We start from the raw sequence: 20635 nt of genomic DNA, 5'->3' as shown, positions 1-20635 counted from the left end.
GATGTCTTTGTGAGCAGCATGTTTACTCACTAATGCGATGTCTTTGTGAGCAGCATGTTTACTCACTAATGTGATGTCTTTGTGAGCATGTTTACTCACTAATGTGATGTCTTTGTGAGCATGTTTACTCACTAATGTGATGTCTTTGTGAGCAGCATGTTTACTCACTAATGTGATGTCTTTGTGAGCATGTTTACTCACTAATGTGATGTCTTTGTGAGCAGCATGTTTACTCACTAATGTGATGTCTTTGTGAGCATGTTTACTCACTAATGTGATGTCTTTGTGAGCACGTTTACTCACTAATGCGATGTCTTTGTAAGCAGCATGTTTACTCACTAATGTGATGTCTTTGTGAGCAGCATGTTTACTCACTAATGTGATGTCTTTGTGAGCATGTTTACTCACTAATGTGATGTCTTTGTGAGCAGCATGTTTACTCACTAATGTGATGTCTTTGTGAGCATGTTTACTCACTAATGTGATGTCTTTGTGAGCAGCATGTTTACTCACTAATGTGATGTCTTTGTGAGCAGCATGTTTACTCACTAATGCGATGTCTTTGTGAGCATGTTTACTCACTAATGCGATGTCTTTGTGAGCAGCATGTTTACTCACTAATGTGATGTCTTTGTGAGCAGCATGTTTACTCACTAATGCGATGTCTTTGTGAGCATGTTTACTCACTAATGTGATGTCTTTGTGAGCAGCATGTTTACTCACTAATGTGATGTCTTTGTGAGCAGCATGTTTACTCACTAATGTGATGTCTTTGTGAGCATGTTTACTCACTAATGTGATGTCTTTGTGAGCAGCATGTTTACTCACTAATGCGATGTCTTTGTGAGCAGCATGTTTACTCACTAATGTGATGTCTTTGTGAGCATGTTTACTCACTAATGTGATGTCTTTGTGAGCATGTTTACTCACTAATGTGATGTCTTTGTGAGCAGCATGTTTACTCACTAATGTGATGTCTTTGTGAGCATGTTTACTCACTAATGTGATGTCTTTGTGAGCAGCATGTTTACTCACTAATGTGATGTCTTTGTGAGCATGTTTACTCACTAATGTGATGTCTTTGTGAGCACGTTTACTCACTAATGCGATGTCTTTGTGAGCAGCATGTTTACTCACTAATGTGATGTCTTTGTGAGCAGCATGTTTACTCACTAATGTGATGTCTTTGTGAGCATGTTTACTCACTAATGTGATGTCTTTGTGAGCAGCATGTTTACTCACTAATGTGATGTCTTTGTGAGCATGTTTACTCACTAATGTGATGTCTTTGTGAGCAGCATGTTTACTCACTAATGTGATGTCTTTGTGAGCAGCATGTTTACTCACTAATGCGATGTCTTTGTGAGCATGTTTACTCACTAATGCGATGTCTTTGTGAGCAGCATGTTTACTCACTAATGTGATGTCTTTGTGAGCAGCATGTTTACTCACTAATGCGATGTCTTTGTGAGCATGTTTACTCACTAATGTGATGTCTTTGTGAGCACGTTTACTCACTAATGCGATGTCTTTGTGAGCAGCATGTTTACTCGCTAATGTGATGTCTTTGTGAGCATGTTTACTCACTAATGTGATGTCTTTGTGAGCATGTTTACTCACTAATGTGATGTCTTTGTGAGCATGTTTACTCACTAATGTGATGTCTTTGTGAGCATGTTTACTCACTAATGCGATGTCTTTGTGAGCATGTTTACTCACTAATGTGATGTCTTTGTGAGCAGCATGTTTACTCACTAATGTGATGTCTTTGTGAGCATGTTTACTCACTAATGTGATGTCTTTGTGAGCATGTTTACTCACTAATGTGATGTCTTTGTGAGCAGCATGTTTACTCACTAATGTGATGTCTTTGTGAGCAGCATGTTTACTCACTAATGCGATGTCTTTGTGAGCATGTTTACTCACTAATGCGATGTCTTTGTGAGCAGCATGTTTACTCACTAATGTGATGTCTTTGTGAGCAGCATGTTTACTCACTAATGCGATGTCTTTGTGAGCATGTTTACTCACTAATGCGATGTCTTTGTGAGTCTGGTCCAGGATCTTGAGGACGACCTTCATCCCGTCCCGATCGCTCAGGTTGTTGTTGTTGAACTCTTCGTCTCCGTCGTCCCACTCCCCCCCGCCACGCACCAGCAGGCGACCGGAGTAGATGTTGGTTCTGGTTCCGCGGCCGAGATGCTCCTCCTGTCCAGAGTCGGGCGGCACCAGAACATTCAGAAATGGAAAACCGAGGAAAAGGAGGGTGGGAGGAGAAAGGTGCTGGTGGTAGTAGTGTTAGTGGTGGTAGTGTTAGTGGTGGTAGTGATGGTGGTGTTGGTGGTTACTCTCACCTGTGTGATGTCCTTGTCCTTGATGGGATGGAAGTGTAGCTTCTGGGTCAGCGAGGGCTGAACGCAGCGCTCTGCACCTTGTCTCATCACCAGCAGGTTGGACAGCTCTGCAAGAACACACACACACACACACACACACACACACACACACACACACACACACACACACACACACACACACACACACACACACACACACACACACACACACACACACACACACACACACACACACACACACACACACACACACACACACACACACACACACACACACACACACACACACACACACACACACACACACACACACACGCGTATGAAAGTGGCCCAAATCAGAACAGAAAGGATCAGATGTGGTTTGTGCCGCTCACCCCGTCGTGGATGAAGCAGATCTGAGTCACATGTGAGCGAAGAAATAAAACCTGGGCCACTCTCGCCTGCAGTGTGAACGCAGCCCTAACCAGCACAGTGGAGGTAGAGCAGTCGTCTGGTAATCCGGAGGTTCGCCAGTTCGATTCCCGCTCCTCCCAGACGGCGTGTCGTTGAGCAAGACACTTAACCCCTAATTGCTCCCGATGAGCAGGTCGGCACCTCGCATGAACCCTAACCCACAGAGCTATAGGAGATATATAATGTATAGAACCCTGACCCACCGTCGGGCTTGGGCAGGCAGCACCGCTTCACGGTGAAGCTCTCGGCGCCGCAGCGCAGCACGAAGGTCTTGAGGTTGTCCGTCAGCTCCTTGACGCTGCAGAACTCGCGGTCCCAGCCCTCCAGGCAGAACGCAGCGCCGCGCCGCACGATCCGGAACTGCTTGTGGGTCGCTGCCGCCCCGCTCTGTTGGTGCAGAACACACACACGCGTTCAATTCCTCACCACAACAACACACGTTCAATTCCTCACCAACACGTGTTCAATTCCCCACCACAACACATGTTCAATTCCTCACCACAACACACGTTCAATTCCTCACCACCACACGTTCAATTCCTCACCACAACACACGTTCAATTCCTCACCACCACACGTTCAATTCCTCACCACCACACGTTCAATTCCTCACCACCACACGTTCAATTCCTCACCACCACACACGTTCAATTCCTCACCACAACACACGTTCAATTCCTCACCACAACACACGTTCAATTCCTCACCACAACACACGTTCAATTCCTCACCACAACACACGTTCAATTCCTCACCACAACACACGTTCAATTCCTCACCACCACACGTTCAATTCCTCACCACAACACACGTTCAATTCCTCACCACCACACATGTTCAATTCCTCACCACAACACACGTTCAATTCCTCACCACCACACGTTCAATTCCTCACCACCACACGTTCAATTCCTCACCACAACCACACATGTTCAATTCCTCACCACCACACACGTTCAATTCCTCACCACCACACACGTTCAATTCCTCACCACAACAACACACGTTCAATTCCTCACCACCACACACGTTCAATTCCTCACCACCACACACGTTCAATTCCTCACCACAACACACGTTCAATTCCTCACCACCACACGTTCAATTCCTCACCACCACACGTTCAATTCCTCACCACAACACACGTTCAATTCCTCACCACAACACACGTTCAATTCCTCACCACAACAACACACGTTCAATTCCTCACCACAACAACACACGTTCAATTCCTCACCACCACACACGTTCAATTCCTCACCACCACACGTTCAATTCCTCACCACAACAACACACATTCAATTCCTCACCACCACACACGTTCAATTCCTCACCACAACACACGTTCAATTCCTCACCACAACAACACACATTCAATTCCTCACCACCACACACGTTCAATTCCTCACCACAACACGTTCAATTCCTCACCACAACACACATTCAATTCCTCACCACAACAACACACGTTCAATTCCTCACCACAACACGTTCAATTCCTCACCAACACGTGTTCAATTCCTCACCACCACACGTTCAATTCCTCACCACAACAACACACGTTCAATTCCTCACCACAACACGTGTTCAATTCCTCACCACAACACACGTGTTTAATTCCTCATCACAACACACGTGTTCAATTCCTCAGCACCACACTGATCTCACCTATTTAATACCAACGATGCCTAACATGGTAAATAGACATGTTAATAAGTATGTTGAGTATCAGTCAATACAGTATTTGTATTTATTCTCCATCGAAATTCTATCAAATATGTTGGACGGGATACCAGGAAATGTATTTAGTGTTTATGGCTGTTTACTGCAGAGTGGAGGGACTGGGAGACCCATGTTACTGACCAGACACTCTATATCAGTGATGGCTGTTTACTGCAGAGTGGAGGGACTGAGAGACCCATGTTACTGACCAGACACTCTATATCAGTGATGACTGTTTACTGCAGAGTGGAGGGACTGAGAGACCCATGTTACTGACCAGACACTCTATATCAGTGATGACTGTTTACTGCAGAGTGGAGGGACTGAGAGACCCATGTTACTGACCAGACACTCTATATAAGTGATGACTGTTTACTGTAGAGTGGAGGGACTGAGAGACCCATGTTACTGACCAGACACTCTATATCAGTGATGACTGTTTACTGCAGAGTGGAGGGACTGAGAGACCCATGTTACTGACCAGACACTCTATATCAGTGATGACTGTTTACTGTAGAGTGGAGGGACTGGGAGACCCATGTTACTGACCAGACACTCTGTATCAGTGATGACTGTTTACTGCAGAGTGGAGGGACTGAGAGACCCATGTTACTGACCAGACACTCTGTATCAGTGATGGCTGTTTACTGCAGAGCGGAGGGACTGGGAGACCCATGTTACTGACCAGACACTCTGTATCAGTGATGACTGTTTACTGCAGAGTGGAGGGACTGAGAGACCCATGTTACTGACCAGACACTCTATATCAGTGATGACTGTTTACTGCAGAGTGGAGGGACTGGGAGACCCATGTTACTGACCAGACACTATATCAGTGATGACTGTTTACTGCAGAGTGGAGGGACTGGGAGACCCATGTTACTGACCAGACACACTATATCAGTGATGGCTGTTTACTGCAGAGTGGAGGGACTGGGAGACCCATGTTACTGACCAGACACTCTATATCAGAGATGACTGTTTACTGCAGAGTGGAGGGACTGGGAGACCCATGTTACTGACCAGACACTATATCAGTGATGGCTGTTTACTGCAGAGTGGAGGGACTGGGAGACCCATGTTACTGACCAGACACTCTGTATCAGTGATGGCTGTTTACTGCAGAGCGGAGGGACTGGGAGACCCATGTTACTGACCAGACACTCTGTATCAGTGATGACTGTTTACTGCAGAGTGGAGGGACTGAGAGACCCATGTTACTGACCAGACACTCTATATCAGTGATGACTGTTTACTGCAGAGCAGGAGGGACTGGGAGACCCATGTTACTGACCAGACACTCTATATCAGTGATGACTGTTTACTGCAGAGTGGAAGTGGAGGGACTGAGAGACCCATGTTACTGACCAGACACTCTATATCAGTGATGACTGTTTACTGCAGAGTGGAGGGACTGAGAGACCCATGTTACTGACCAGACACTATATCAGTGATGACTGTTTACTGCAGAGTGGAGGGACTGGGAGACCCATGTTACTGACCAGACACTCTATATCAGTGATGGCTGTTTACTGCAGAGTGGAGGGACTGGGAGACCCATGTTACTGACCAGACACTCTATATCAGTGATGGCTGTTTACTGCAGAGTGGAGGGACTGGGAGACCCATGTTACTGACCAGACACTCTATATCAGTGATGGCTGTTTACTGCAGAGCGGAGGGACTGAGAGACCCATGTTATTGACCAGACACTCTATATCAGTGATGACTGTTTACTGCAGAGTGGAGGGACTGGGAGACCCATGTTACTGACCAGACACTCTATATCAGTGATGACTGTTTACTGCAGAGTGGAGGGACTGAGAGACCCATGTTACTGACCAGACACTCTATATCAGTGATGACTGTTTACTGCAGAGTGGAGGGACTGGGAGACCCATGTTACTGACCAGACACTCTATATCAGTGATGACTGTTTACTGCAGAGCAGGAGGGACTGGGAGACCCATGTTACTGACCAGACACTATATCAGTGATGACTGTTTACTGCAGAGCAGGAGGGACTGGGAGACCCATGTTACTGACCAGACACTATATCAGTGATGACTGTTTACTGCAGAGTGGAGGGACTGAGAGACCCATGTTACTGACCAGACACTCTGTATCAGTGATGGCTGTTTACTGCAGAGTGGAGGGACTGAGAGACCCATGTTACTGACCAGACACTCTATATCAGTGATGACTGTTTACTGCAGAGTGGAGGGACTGAGAGACCCATGTTACTGACCAGACACTCTATATCAGTGATGACTGTTTACTGCAGAGTGGAGGGACTGGGAGACCCATGTTACTGACCAGACACTCTATATCAGAGATGACTGTTTACTGCAGAGTGGAGGGACTGGGAGACCCATGTTACTGACCAGACACTCTATATCAGAGATGACTGTTTACTGCAGAGTGGAGGGACTGGGAGACCCATGTTACTGACCAGACACTATATCAGTGATGGCTGTTTACTGCAGAGTGGAGGGACTGGGAGACCCATGTTACTGACCAGACACTCTGTATCAGTGATGGCTGTTTACTGCAGAGCGGAGGGACTGGGAGACCCATGTTACTGACCAGACACTCTGTATCAGTGATGACTGTTTACTGCAGAGTGGAGGGACTGAGAGACCCATGTTACTGACCAGACACTCTATATCAGTGATGACTGTTTACTGCAGAGCAGGAGGGACTGGGAGACCCATGTTACTGACCAGACACTCTATATCAGTGATGACTGTTTACTGCAGAGTGGAGGGACTGAGAGACCCATGTTACTGACCAGACACTCTATATCAGTGATGACTGTTTACTGCAGAGTGGAGGGACTGAGAGACCCATGTTACTGACCAGACACTATATCAGTGATGACTGTTTACTGCAGAGTGGAGGGACTGGGAGACCCATGTTACTGACCAGACACTCTATATCAGTGATGGCTGTTTACTGCAGAGTGGAGGGACTGGGAGACCCATGTTACTGACCAGACACTCTATATCAGTGATGGCTGTTTACTGCAGAGTGGAGGGACTGGGAGACCCATGTTACTGACCAGACACTCTATATCAGTGATGGCTGTTTACTGCAGAGCGGAGGGACTGAGAGACCCATGTTATTGACCAGACACTCTATATCAGTGATGACTGTTTACTGCAGAGTGGAGGGACTGGGAGACCCATGTTACTGACCAGACACTCTATATCAGTGATGACTGTTTACTGCAGAGTGGAGGGACTGAGAGACCCATGTTACTGACCAGACACTCTATATCAGTGATGACTGTTTACTGCAGAGTGGAGGGACTGGGAGACCCATGTTACTGACCAGACACTCTATATCAGTGATGACTGTTTACTGCAGAGCAGGAGGGACTGGGAGACCCATGTTACTGACCAGACACTATATCAGTGATGACTGTTTACTGCAGAGCAGGAGGGACTGGGAGACCCATGTTACTGACCAGACACTATATCAGTGATGACTGTTTACTGCAGAGTGGAGGGACTGAGAGACCCATGTTACTGACCAGACACTCTGTATCAGTGATGGCTGTTTACTGCAGAGTGGAGGGACTGAGAGACCCATGTTACTGACCAGACACTCTATATCAGTGATGACTGTTTACTGCAGAGTGGAGGGACTGAGAGACCCATGTTACTGACCAGACACTCTATATCAGTGATGACTGTTTACTGCAGAGTGGAGGGACTGGGAGACCCATGTTACTGACCAGACACTCTATATCAGTGATGACTGTTTACTGCAGAGTGGAGGGACTGAGAGACCCATGTTACTGACCAGACACTCTATATCAGAGATGACTGTTTACTGCAGAGTGGAGGGACTGGGAGACCCATGTTACTGACCAGACACTCTGTATCAGTGATGGCTGTTTACTGCAGAGTGGAGGGACTGAGAGACCCATGTTACTGACCAGACACTCTATATCAGTGATGGCTGTTTACTGCAGAGTGGAGGGACTGGGAGACCCATGTTACTGACCAGACACTATATATCAGTGATGACTGTTTACTGCAGAGCAGGGTGTAACATAGGGTCAGAGATGTGTGTGGTCTCTCACCTGACTCCTGTTCAACACAGCCAGGATGATACGCTCGTAGTCCAGAACGCTCCATCGCACCAGAAACACTCCGTCCTCAGCCGCCTCCTTCTTCAGCTTCAGGACCACGAAGTCATCACTGTAACCACGACAACACACAGTAACATCACTGTAACCAGGACAACACACAGTAACATCACTGTAACCAGGACAACACACAGTAACATCACTGTAACCAGGACAACACACAGTAACATCACTGTAACAACACACAGTAACATCACTGTAACCAGGACAACACACAGTAACATCACTGTAACAACACACAGTAACATCACTGTAACCAGGACAACACACAGTAACATCACTGTAACAACACACAGTAACATCACTGTAACCAGGACAACACACAGTAACATCACTGTAACCAGGACAACACACAGTAACATCACTGTAACCAGGACAACACACAGTAACATCACTGTAACCAGGACAACACACAGTAACATCACTGTAACCAGGACAACACACAGTGACATCACTGTAACCAGGACAACACACAGTAACATCACTGTAACCAGGACAACACACAGTAACATCACTGTAACCAGGACAACACACAGTAACATCACTGTAACCAGGACAACACACAGTAACATCACTGTAACCAGGACAACACACAGTAACATCACTGTAACCAGGACAACACACAGTAACATCACTGTAACCAGGACAACACACAGTAACATCACTGTAACCAGGACAACACACAGTAACATCACTGTAACCACGACAACACACAGTAACATCACTGTAACCAGGACAACACACAGTGTCATCACTGTAACCAGGACAACACACAGTAACATCACTGTAACCAGGACAACACACAGTAACATCACTGTAACAACACACAGTGACATCACTGTAACCACGACAACACACAGTAACATCACTGTAACCACGACAACACACAGTAACATCACTGTAACCAGGACAACACACAGTGTCATCACTGTAACCAGGACAACACACAGTAACATCACTGTAACCAGGACAACACACAGTAACATCACTGTAACAACACACAGTGACATCACTGTAACCACGACAACACACAGTAACATCACTGTAACAACACACAGTAACATCACTGTAACCAGGACAACACACAGTAACATCACTGTAACCAGGACAACACACAGTAACATCACTGTAACCACGACAACACACAGTAACATCACTGTAACAACATTACATTACATGTTCTAATTCTGTACTGCCTATATTTATTGTAATGTATAATATAACCTATAGGGCAAACAAGACCCTCATCTGCACCTTTGTTTACACCGTTTATTTTTCTCATATTTTTATATTCAGATCTAATTATATTGCCTATATTTATGTCTTTCTACTATCACCCTGCCCATACCTGTACCCCCCCTCCCCCCTCCCCCCTGCTGCTATGACGCCCACATTTCTCCAAGGGGATCAATAAAGGAACATCCTCTCATCTCATCTTCTTGCCGCCATCTTTTGCTACAAACGTCTCCGTTCAGAACCCTGCAGTGCTGCGTCTCCTCGTCATATAGTGTCTCTGATCTTAAACCCCTGCAGTGCTGCGTCTGCTCATCATATAGTGTCTCTGATCTTAATAAATATATTCCTGATATCAACAAGCCTGATATCGTTTCATCAGCGCAGGTCAGAGGGGAAGTGCTTCTGTTCCTCATTTGATCTACCGGTGTTTCTGGAACAAGCCTTCTTGGATAAACTGACCAGGGATCAGCCCTTAACCGTGCGTAGAGGAACTGGCTGTATGCTAATGAGTGTAATAACTCATAACCAGGGGTGTAAAGTACTTGAGTAATTGTACTTTGTTACAATAGTACTGTTTGTTTTTGGGGATTTGTACTTTACTCGAGTATTTTATTAGGTTTGTATACTTGTACTTTTACTCAATTACATTTATTTTTTTAAATGTTTATTTTTAGCATTTTTACAGCTTTATTCTGGTCAGACCGGACCGATAGAGAGCAGAGCAGAGGGAGATCAGACCTGACCGACAGAGAGCAGAGCAGAGGGAGATCAGACCTGACCAACAGAGAGCAGAGCAGAGGGAGATCAGACCTGACCGACAGAGAGCAGAGCAGAGGGAGATCAGACCTGACCAACAGAGAGCAGAGAGAGAGAGATCAGACCTGACCAACAGAGAGCAGAGAGAGGGAGATCAGACCTGACCAACAGAGAGCAGAGAGAGAGAGATCAGACCTGACCAACAGAGAGCAGAGAGAGAGAGATCAGACCTGACCGACAGAGAGCAGAGCAGAGGGAGATCAGACCTGACCAACAGAGAGCAGAGCAGAGGGAGATCAGACCTGACCAACAGAGAGCAGAGCAGAGGGAGATCAGACCGGACCGATAGAGAGCAGAGCAGAGGGAGATCAGACCTGACCGACAGAGAGCAGAGCAGAGGGAGATCAGACCTGACCAACAGAGAGCAGAGCAGAGGGAGATCAGACCGGACCGATAGAGAGCAGAGCAGAGGGAGATCAGACCTGACCGACAGAGAGCAGAGCAGAGGGAGATCAGACCTGACCAACAGAGAGCAGAGAGAGAGAGATCAGACCTGACCAACAGAGAGCAGAGAGAGGGAGATCAGACCTGACCAACAGAGAGCAGAGAGAGAGAGATCAGACCTGACCAACAGAGAGCAGAGAGAGAGAGATCAGACCTGACCAACAGAGAGCAGAGAGGGAGATCAGACCTGACCAACAGAGAGCAGAGAGAGGGAGATCAGACCTGACCAACAGAGAGCAGAGAGAGGGAGATCAGACCTGACCAACAGAGAGCAGAGAGAGATCAGACCTGACCGACAGAGAGCAGAGAGAGGGAGATCAGACCTGACCGACAGAGAGCAGAGAGAGGGAGATCAGACCTGACCAACAGAGAGCAGAGAGAGGGAGATCAGACCTGACCAACAGAGAGCAGAGAGAGGGAGATCAGACCTGACCGACAGAGAGCAGAGAGAGGGAGATCAGACCTGACCGACAGAGAGCAGAGAGAGGGAGATCAGACCTGACCAACAGAGAGCAGAGAGAGGGAGATCAGACCTGACCAACAGAGAGCAGAGCAGAGGGAGATCAGACCTGACCAACAGAGAGCAGAGAGAGGGAGATCAGACCTGACCAACAGAGAGCAGAGAGAGGGAGATCAGACCTGACCAACAGAGAGCAGAGCAGAGGGAGATCAGACCTGACCAACAGAGAGCAGAGAGAGGGAGATCAGACCTGACCAACAGAGAGCAGAGAGAGGGAGATCAGACCTGACCGACAGAGAGCAGAGAGAGGGAGATCAGACCTGACCAACAGAGAGCAGAGCAGAGGGAGATCAGACCTGACCAACAGAGAGCAGAGCAGAGGGAGATCAGACCTGACCGACAGAGAGCAGAGAGAGGGAGATCAGACCTGACCAACAGAGAGCAGAGAGAGGGAGATCAGACCTGACCAACAGAGAGCAGAGCAGAGGGAGATCAGACCTGACCGACAGAGAGCAGAGCAGAGGGAGGACGGGAGGAGATATGGGGGGGGGGGGGGGGGGGGGGGGGGGACATGCGGCAAATCCGTCGGGATCGGGAGACGAACCCGGGTCGACCGCGTGGGTCTGCAGCGCAGTACCGTGGTGCGCCACTCGGGCACCCCACTCACACACATTTCAGAGAAAAAAAACACACTTTTTACTCCTTACATTTAAAATGCAGACCTACAAAGTGCAAAGTACAAATCTCGCAGGTCCAACTATTTTAATTAGTATATTTGTTTCTCTGGCCAAACTAACCTTAACGTTATTAACTTATTAATCCTGCGGCCGCACTTTGTTTAAAAACAGCCAATCAAATCCCCAAATCCCCTGTCTCCGGAGGTCTCGTAGTGGTGACCGGAGTGCCGGACGTCCCGCGATGATGTCGGGGAGTTCGCGACCCTCTCTGCGCCGCCCCCTATCTCCCTGTCTCCGGCTGTCCCTGAGCAATGACCGGAGTGTTGAATGTCCCGTGACTAAGACGGGGAGGACGTGACCCTCTCTGCGCCTCAAATAGATTCGCTATCAGCTCTATCTTCAATCTTTCAAAATGTTCAGTTGCTATTGCTTGCACTCATCTGTATTTCACTACACACATGAGTGCATGCTTACCAACTGTCCGTCTGCAACACTACTATCACCGACATCTAAGAAGGGAGATCCCCCCTTGAACGGCCCTTCTAAGGTTTCTCTCCTCCACATTGCCTGTGGAGCATTTTTCCCTATTGTTAGGTTTTAGTGAGTTTTTCCTTACCTTCGCGTGGGGTGTCTGGGAGTGTTGCATTCTTTCATTTATTTGCATTTATTTTAAATTTGTTGGACCTTATGGTGTTCTTGTTCTGTTCTTGACTTATTGTTATGTTTTCTTCTTGACTTGTTTAAAGAAGACCTGTACGGCCCATGGGGACATTAACGTGTGTTGTCGGGCCCTATAAATACATTTGATTTGATTTGATTTGATCAATGGAAAATGAACCCGCCCATACCCATGCTGCTTGGTGCTTGTGTGAGTGTATGCTTGGTTTCATTCCAGCCTAAACACCAGCTGATGATTTCACTGTGAGAGGTCTTCCACACCGGCCGGGCGCGTTCACCCCGGGAATAATTGGTTCGGAACATGAAAAATCGGTGCTCAGTGTTTTCTTAGAGGGCCGAACTAAAGCTTCCGTCATGTTCCGAACCAATTATTCCCGTTGTGAACGCGCCGGCCTATAACTGGCTCACCTCTTCAACTAACTCACCTGGTGCAATATGCAGTTAAAATGAAAACTTGGCCCACGATGGAATGAGTTTGAGACCCCTGGTCTATCCCTTGCAATAAAAAAAAGTTTTTACTTTTACTTTTTAGTACTTAAGTACATTTCAAAGTAGAAATTTTTTTTTTTTACTTTTACTCAAGTGTGTTTTTAGCCAGACACAAGTACGATTTTGAGACCCATACTTTCACTTAAGTATCATTTCTGGCTACTTTTTCATAACTAATCTAATAACACAATGACAACCATAACTGTCACCAGTAACACATGGGAGGACAGCATGATATACAGATAATTGCCTCAAACAGATCCGCCATCAGCTCTATTTTTTATCTTTCAAAATGTTCAGTTGCTATCGCATGCACTTATCTGTGTTTCACTACACACATGAGTGCATGCTTACCAACTGTTCGCCTGTTTTACTGCAACACTACTATCACCGACATCTAAGAAGGGAGATCCCCCCTTGAATGGCCCTTCTAAGGTTTCTCTCCTCCACATTGCCTGTGATGCATTTTTTCCTATTGCTATGTTTTAGTGAGTTTTTCCTTACCTTCGCGTGGGGTATGTCTGGGAGTGTGGGAACTACCGCCCTGTTTCTATCCTTACCTCCATCTCGAAAGTATTGAAAAAAATAGTATACGGCTACAGTAATCCAATGGCTGGTATTGATAATATAATACTAACTACTGCACGCTTGGAGCTAACCGGAGCTAACACAGAACAGGATGGTAAAGCAAATATAATGACTTCCTTTCTGGGGTTTTCAAAATAAAAGTGCGATGTTTATAGCAGCGGAAAACGTTTATTTTGTACATTATCTAACGTTAACACGAACCTAAACTAACGTTACAACTAACCTAAAGTTAGTTTAGGTTCGTGTTAAGAGATGTGAGAGATGGAGGCAGGATGTGAGGGAGGGAGGCAGGATGTGAGGGGGAGGGACTCACTGCATGGGTCCGTGGAGGCCGTTGGCAGCACTCAGCACGGCGCGCGGTGGCGCCACCTCCTGGCAGAGGTAGTGGTGGGCGTCGGCCGTCAGCCTGAAGTAGCCGTCGAGCAGCGAGACGAAGGAGCGCGCGTCCAGACCGCTGCTGAGCTGCACCTCCTGAGAGGGGGGGGGGGGGGGGAGAGAGGGGGGGGGGGGTTAGTGAGGGAGACCGATATGTGAGGCGTGCGCCAAAGTACACGGCAGACTTTGAATTTTTTCTAATACCATTCCCGACTCCCGAGGCTCTACCTCTGTCAATCATTTGGCGATCTCGAATATTATTGGACAGGGTTGTAACCAATGAGTGTGGCTTTCCAATGATACCCCACGTGGGGATGAGCGAATCAGGGATCTAGGTGAAAAGTCACGAGCGAAAACAGGAAGTAAGAAATGCGTCGAATGCATTGGATCTACCTGTCCTGGGTGCACGCTTCTTCTTCCTGTTAAACCTCTACCTGTCCTGGGTGCTCACTTCCTGTTTCCTGTTAAACCTCTACCTGTCAACGAAACAAAACAGGCTCCAGACTTAAACTAAAAGGTTTCAAAACAAGCAGGCGCAGCAAGGGGTTAAAATAAACTCAAAATGATTCTAAACAAAGTCTTTCATTCAATCTTTCGTTCAATCTGCGCTGTGTGTGTGTGTGTGTGTGTGTGTGTGTGTGTGTGTGTGTGTGTGTGTGTGTGTGTGTGTGTGTGTGTGTGTGTGTGTGTGTGTGTGTGTGTGTGGAGCGAGCATGCGGTTGAACATCTGTATCTCTTCAGAAGTTCAGGCGTGTTTCAACACACAGCTGTGCCCTAATTAATAGAGGACCATGGTGCCATTTTTCGAGGCGACCAGTGGGGGCGCCATTTAGTCAAAACTATTAAATGAAATGGCTCCTACAGTATCTATAGTGTATATTATAGATACTGGACTGTATAGGACTGTGAAGCTATGCATCGCCCACCCTGTATCCCCCCCCCCCCCCATGCTGCTTTGACACCCGAATTTCCCTGAGGGGATCAATGAAGGATCAATAAAGGATCAATACAGGATCCTCTCATGTGTCACTCCTGGCTCACAGTTGAAAAAAGGTTATCGTCTAACTCACTTGTATTGTGTAAATCAGTCATTAACAGCAAGACTCCATATTTTGTGTTTGAGCAACTTGTTTACAGAAGCTCTATACCAGACCTTAATACGAGAGGGGCCAGAAATGGTCAGTTTGTACTCCCTCGTCCTAGAACCAATGCTTTAAAAGCCGTCTTTTATTTATAGGTGCATAACACTCTGGAACAACCTACCTAGTTATCTCTACACTTTTAGTAAATCGATCTTTAAAAATAAACTCAAATCTCACTTTCAGCTGTTGCCATAGTGTGTATTGCATTTGTGTATGGGGTTTTTGCCTATTAGCCTACACGTTCTCATTTTGTATCTTTAAAAATGGATATTTATTGTATGTTTTAGTTAATTGCTTTGTTTTTTTATTTCTATCTATAGCATCTGTGAAAGTAGCTTATTTGCTGTGTATACTAAATCCTTGTTTTTATCTTTTGTATCGATCTATGCATTAATTGTTTCATGTATTATGTTGTGTGGACCCCAGGAAGACCAGCTGGAGTCACGGCACCAACTAATGCGGATCCTTAATAAAAACAAAACAAAAACACGATGTCTCACAGCCAGCAGTGGAAGAGTCTCACCAGAGAGTGGTTGTCCTGCGTGTTGAAGACTCACCAGAGAGAGGTTGTCCTGCGTGTTGAAGACTCACCAGAGAGTGGTTGTCCTGCGTGTTCACCACCACAACACTGGCTCCGCTGATGGTTATGTGGGAGATCTCCGGGAAGTCGCAGAAGAAGGTCCACGGGTTGGGAGCCCTGTCGTCCTGCTGGCCGGGTGGTGCCAGTCTGCTCTGGTTGGGAGCGCTGCCGTCCTGCTGGCCGGGTGGTGCCAGTCTGCTCTGGTTGGCATGACCGGAGTAATCGTTCCTGAAGTAGCTGTTGGCCTGAGCCTGTGGGAGAGAGACACTGTGAGCCGCATGCAGCTAGATGGCGGTATCGAGCACCCTCTGTAACCTTGTATCTTGGCCTGTGTATCGAGCACCCTCTGTAACCTTGTATCTTGGCCTGTGTAACACCTGTAACCTTGTATCTTGGCCTGTGTATCGAGCACCCTCTGTAACCTTGTATCTTGGCCTGTGTAACACCCTCTGTAACCTTGTATCTTGGCCTGTGTAACACCTGTAACCTTGTATCTTGGCCTGTGTATCGAGCACCCTCTGTAACCTTGTATATTGGCCTGTGTATCGAGCACCCTCTGTAACCTTGTATCTTGGCCTGTGTAACACCTGTAACCTTGTATCTTGGCCTGTGTAACACCTGTAACCTTGTATCTTGGCCTGTGTAACACCTGTAACCTTGTATCTTGGCCTGTGTAACAACTGTAACCTTGTATCTTGGCCTGTGTAACACCTGTAACCTTGTATCTTGGCCTGTGTAACACCTGTAACCTTGTATCTTGGCCTGTGTAACACCTGTAACCTTGTATCTTGGCCTGTGTAACACCTGTAACCTTGTATCTTGGCCTGTGTAACACCTGTAACCTTGTATCTTGGCCTGTGTAACGAGTGGAGCGGTTCTCCCGGTTCCATTGAAGCGCGTCAAATATCCCCGATCCATATGTTGTGGTGGGTTATGCCGTGGACCAAATGGACATCGGATGTACCAGATGGTGATCAAAAAATTGGAATATTATTTTTGGAATACTCCCGATAAGGTAAGGACTATCTGACGTCAATTTTAGCTTGATCGTGCGATGCTTTTATACCGATCGGGCTGATAAGCGTTTTTTAGTGTTCAATACGAATGCCGTTACTGGCAATCAAATAATCAGAAACGACCCCCCCCCCCTTTTCATGCATTCATGATGAAACATAATACCTATGACATAGCTTTGATTTTGGTATAATAGCGGGTCCAGGCAAGAAACGGCAACGTCTATAGTGGAATTGACGTGTAGGGCTATAACTCAGCATTTCATGAATTACCCCAGACCGCTCTAAAACCATACTTATATTCACCTGGTATAACACGGGAACGTATGGATGGAACATGTTATTCTTTTTCACATATTGAACGATAGATAGGTGCTGTCAAATGGGCAATAGTATTGTATCCATAGCTATACTCGACTGTCAAGGCAGACCGCAGTAACTTCCAAACAGTGAAACTGAGAAAAATGGCTTTAAAGTGTTTTGACTTGCCATCCAAAATGTGTTATAGGTAGATAGATGATAGTACCCAGATTTAACATGTATTAATGAAGTAATCTTTAGGCATACAAAAATATGACATAATTATTTTAATTAACCCCAAAAAATCAGATACTGCACTCTGCTGCACGATTTCCTTAAATAATTATACAGGTAATGTATAAAAGTGCAGTAACTTCAAATACAATGGTTTTCCCTCCAGCTTTCATAACTTAACCTAGCCATTTTATTTGGATCATCATCATTCCAATATATTCAGGTGTTAAATTTCATTTTCAAAATGGCTAGGTTAAGTTATGAAAGCTGGAGGGAAAACAACATTGTATTTGAAGTTACTGCACTTTGCCTGTACATTACCTGTATAATTATTTAAGGAAATCGTGCAGCAGAGTGCAGTATCTGATTTTTTGGGGTTAATTAAAATAATTACATCATATTTTTGTATGCCTAAATATTACTTCATTAATACATGTTAAATCTGGGTACTATCATCTATCTACCTATAACACATTTTGGATGGCAAGTCAAAACACTTTAAAGCCATTTTTCTCAGTTTCACTGTTTGGAAGTTTGTTTGTTTGTTTGTTTGTTTATTAACACAGTTAAACAGAAGTAAAAACAATACATAATAAGTTATAACGATTGTGAAGGAGAAGTTAGAAGCCTAGAGGCTTATCAAGAACGTCCCCCGTTTTATAAAATCAAACATACAAAAATACAAGAATATGCATATTATAAAATACCAGAATACATTAAAAGATTCGTGTTAATACAAACATACATACACACAGTACATACATGGATATACTGTGTACATAATAATATATAACAACCCACCCACCTGCCTATAAACCTACCCACCCACATAACCAAATGCATACCTACATGTATGACCTGTTATCTATCTACTACTTTTGGATGAGAATTTCTTTGTAGTTTGCTTTAAAAATAAGCAGAGATGGAGATTTCCTCAGCATAGGATCAGCTGCATTCCAAAGATTGGACCCTCTATACCTCACTGAGAACTGCCTAAGTGAAGCACCACAATAAGGTATATGCAGGTCCCTGGACTGACGTGTAGCATATGAATGGACATCTGAATTAAAAGAAAAAAAACTATTAAAACCATTTGGTAGATTGTGATCATGAATGCATTTGTACACAAATATACATATCTGTAAAGAATTAACCTCAGACACAGTCAGAATGTTTAGTTTCTTGAAAAGAGGAGCAGATGGTTCAAATCGATCTGAGAGGGTTGCCAGTCTAACAAATCTTTTTTGAAGTAAAATAATTTTTTGAAGATGAGATGAATGAGTGCTAGCCCAAATTATGTTCCACTGTTTGGAAGTTACTGCGGTCTGCCTGGGTTTTGAGTGTGATTTTGTAGTTACTGCAGTTTTTAAAACCCCATATCTCCAAAACTGAGCGACATTAACATCTGAAACTTGGTCACAAGATAAAACATTTATTGACAAGTTCAATTTCACTCATAACAAAATTTTGACTTTTTTTTCGAGTTACTGCGGTTAGCCTTGACAGGGCAGTATAATATAGAGTATAGTTATAGCTCTACAAACAAGGTGACGCACTCCTATCTTTTAAAGCGTGGCAGTGAATGACGTCTAATAGCTGGCGCTGAATGAGTCACAGGAAGTGTGTGTGTTGGGCAAGAGCTTCAGTGGAGTTCAGTCACGGGAGACGACTGGCGGTGAATCACCAGCACTAGTGACCCTGACGTACCCTCTGCCCACATACTGGTGACCCTGACGTACCCTCTGCCCACTAGTGACCCTGACGTACCCTCTGCCCACTAGTGACCCTGACGTACCCTCTGCCCACATACTGGTGACCCTGACGTACCCTCTGCCCACTAGTGACCCTGACGTACCCTCTGCCCACATACTGGTGACCCTGACGTACCCTCTGCCCACTAGTGACCCTGACGTACCCTCTGCCCACATACTGGTGACCCTGACGTACCCTCTGCCCACTAGTGACCCTGACGTACCCTCTGCCCACATACTGGTGACCCTGACGTACCCTCTGCCCACTAGTGACCCTGACGTACCCTCTGCCCACTAGTGACCCTGACGTACCCTCTGCCCACATACTGGTGACCCTGACGTACCCTCTGCCCACTGGTGACCCTGACGTACCCTCTGCCCACATACTGGTGACCCTGATGTACCCTCTGCCCACTAGTGACCCTGACGTACCCTCTGCCCACTAGTGACCCTGACGTACCCTCTGCCCACATACTGGTGACCCTGACGTACCCTCTGCCCACTAGTGACCCTGACGTACCCTCTGCCCACAGACTAGTGACCCTGACGTACCCTCTGCCCACTGGTGACCCTGACGTACCCTCTGCCCACATACTGGTGACCCTGACGTACCCTCTGCCCACATACTGGTGACCCTGACGTACCCTCTGCCCACATACTGGTGACCCTGACGTACCCTCTGCTGCCCACATACTGGTGACCCTGACGTACCCTCTGCCCACATACTGGTGACCCTGACGTACCCTCTGCCCACATACTAGTGACCCTGACGTACCCTCTGCCCACATACTGGTGACCCTGACGTACCCTCTGTGCCCACATACTGGTGACCCTGACGTACCCTCTGCCCACATACTGGTGACCCTGACGTACCCTCTGCCCACATACTGGTGACCCTGACGTACCCTCTGCCCACTAGTGACCCTGACGTACCCTCTGCCCACATACTGGTGACCCTGACGTACCCTCTGCCCACATACTGGTGACCCTGACGTACCCTCTGCCCACTAGTGACCCTGACGTACCCTCTGCCCACATACTGGTGACCCTGACGTACCCTCTGCCCACTAGTGACCCTGACGTACCCTCTGCCCACTAGTGACCCTGACGTACCCTCTGCCCACATACTGGTGACCCTGACGTACCCTCTGCCCACTAGTGACCCTG

The 20635-nt window shown here is 46.4% G+C and overlaps 1 protein-coding gene across 2 annotated transcripts in view; it reads right to left on the bottom strand.

The window, feature by feature from the left end:
- Nucleotides 1–20635, bottom strand: part of tyk2 (tyrosine kinase 2) — a 76447-nt gene that overhangs the window by 38282 nt on the left and 17530 nt on the right. For both annotated transcript variants that reach the window (XM_084328954.1, XM_084328955.1), the window contains exons 7-12: nucleotides 16182–16421; nucleotides 14387–14544; nucleotides 8620–8737; nucleotides 3011–3194; nucleotides 2355–2461; nucleotides 2032–2208 (exon numbers count right to left, since the gene is read on the bottom strand). In XM_084328954.1, coding sequence (XP_084185080.1) covers nucleotides 2032–2208; nucleotides 2355–2461; nucleotides 3011–3194; nucleotides 8620–8737; nucleotides 14387–14544; nucleotides 16182–16421 — 984 coding nt within the window. The remainder of the gene's footprint in view (nucleotides 1–2031; nucleotides 2209–2354; nucleotides 2462–3010; nucleotides 3195–8619; nucleotides 8738–14386; nucleotides 14545–16181; nucleotides 16422–20635) is intronic.

Source organism: Notolepis coatsorum (genome assembly GCF_963971535.1).
Source record: "Notolepis coatsorum genome assembly, chromosome: 14".
Taxonomy (NCBI): Eukaryota; Metazoa; Chordata; class Actinopteri; order Aulopiformes; family Paralepididae; genus Notolepis; species Notolepis coatsorum.
This window is presented reverse-complemented; position numbering and strand designations above follow the sequence as displayed.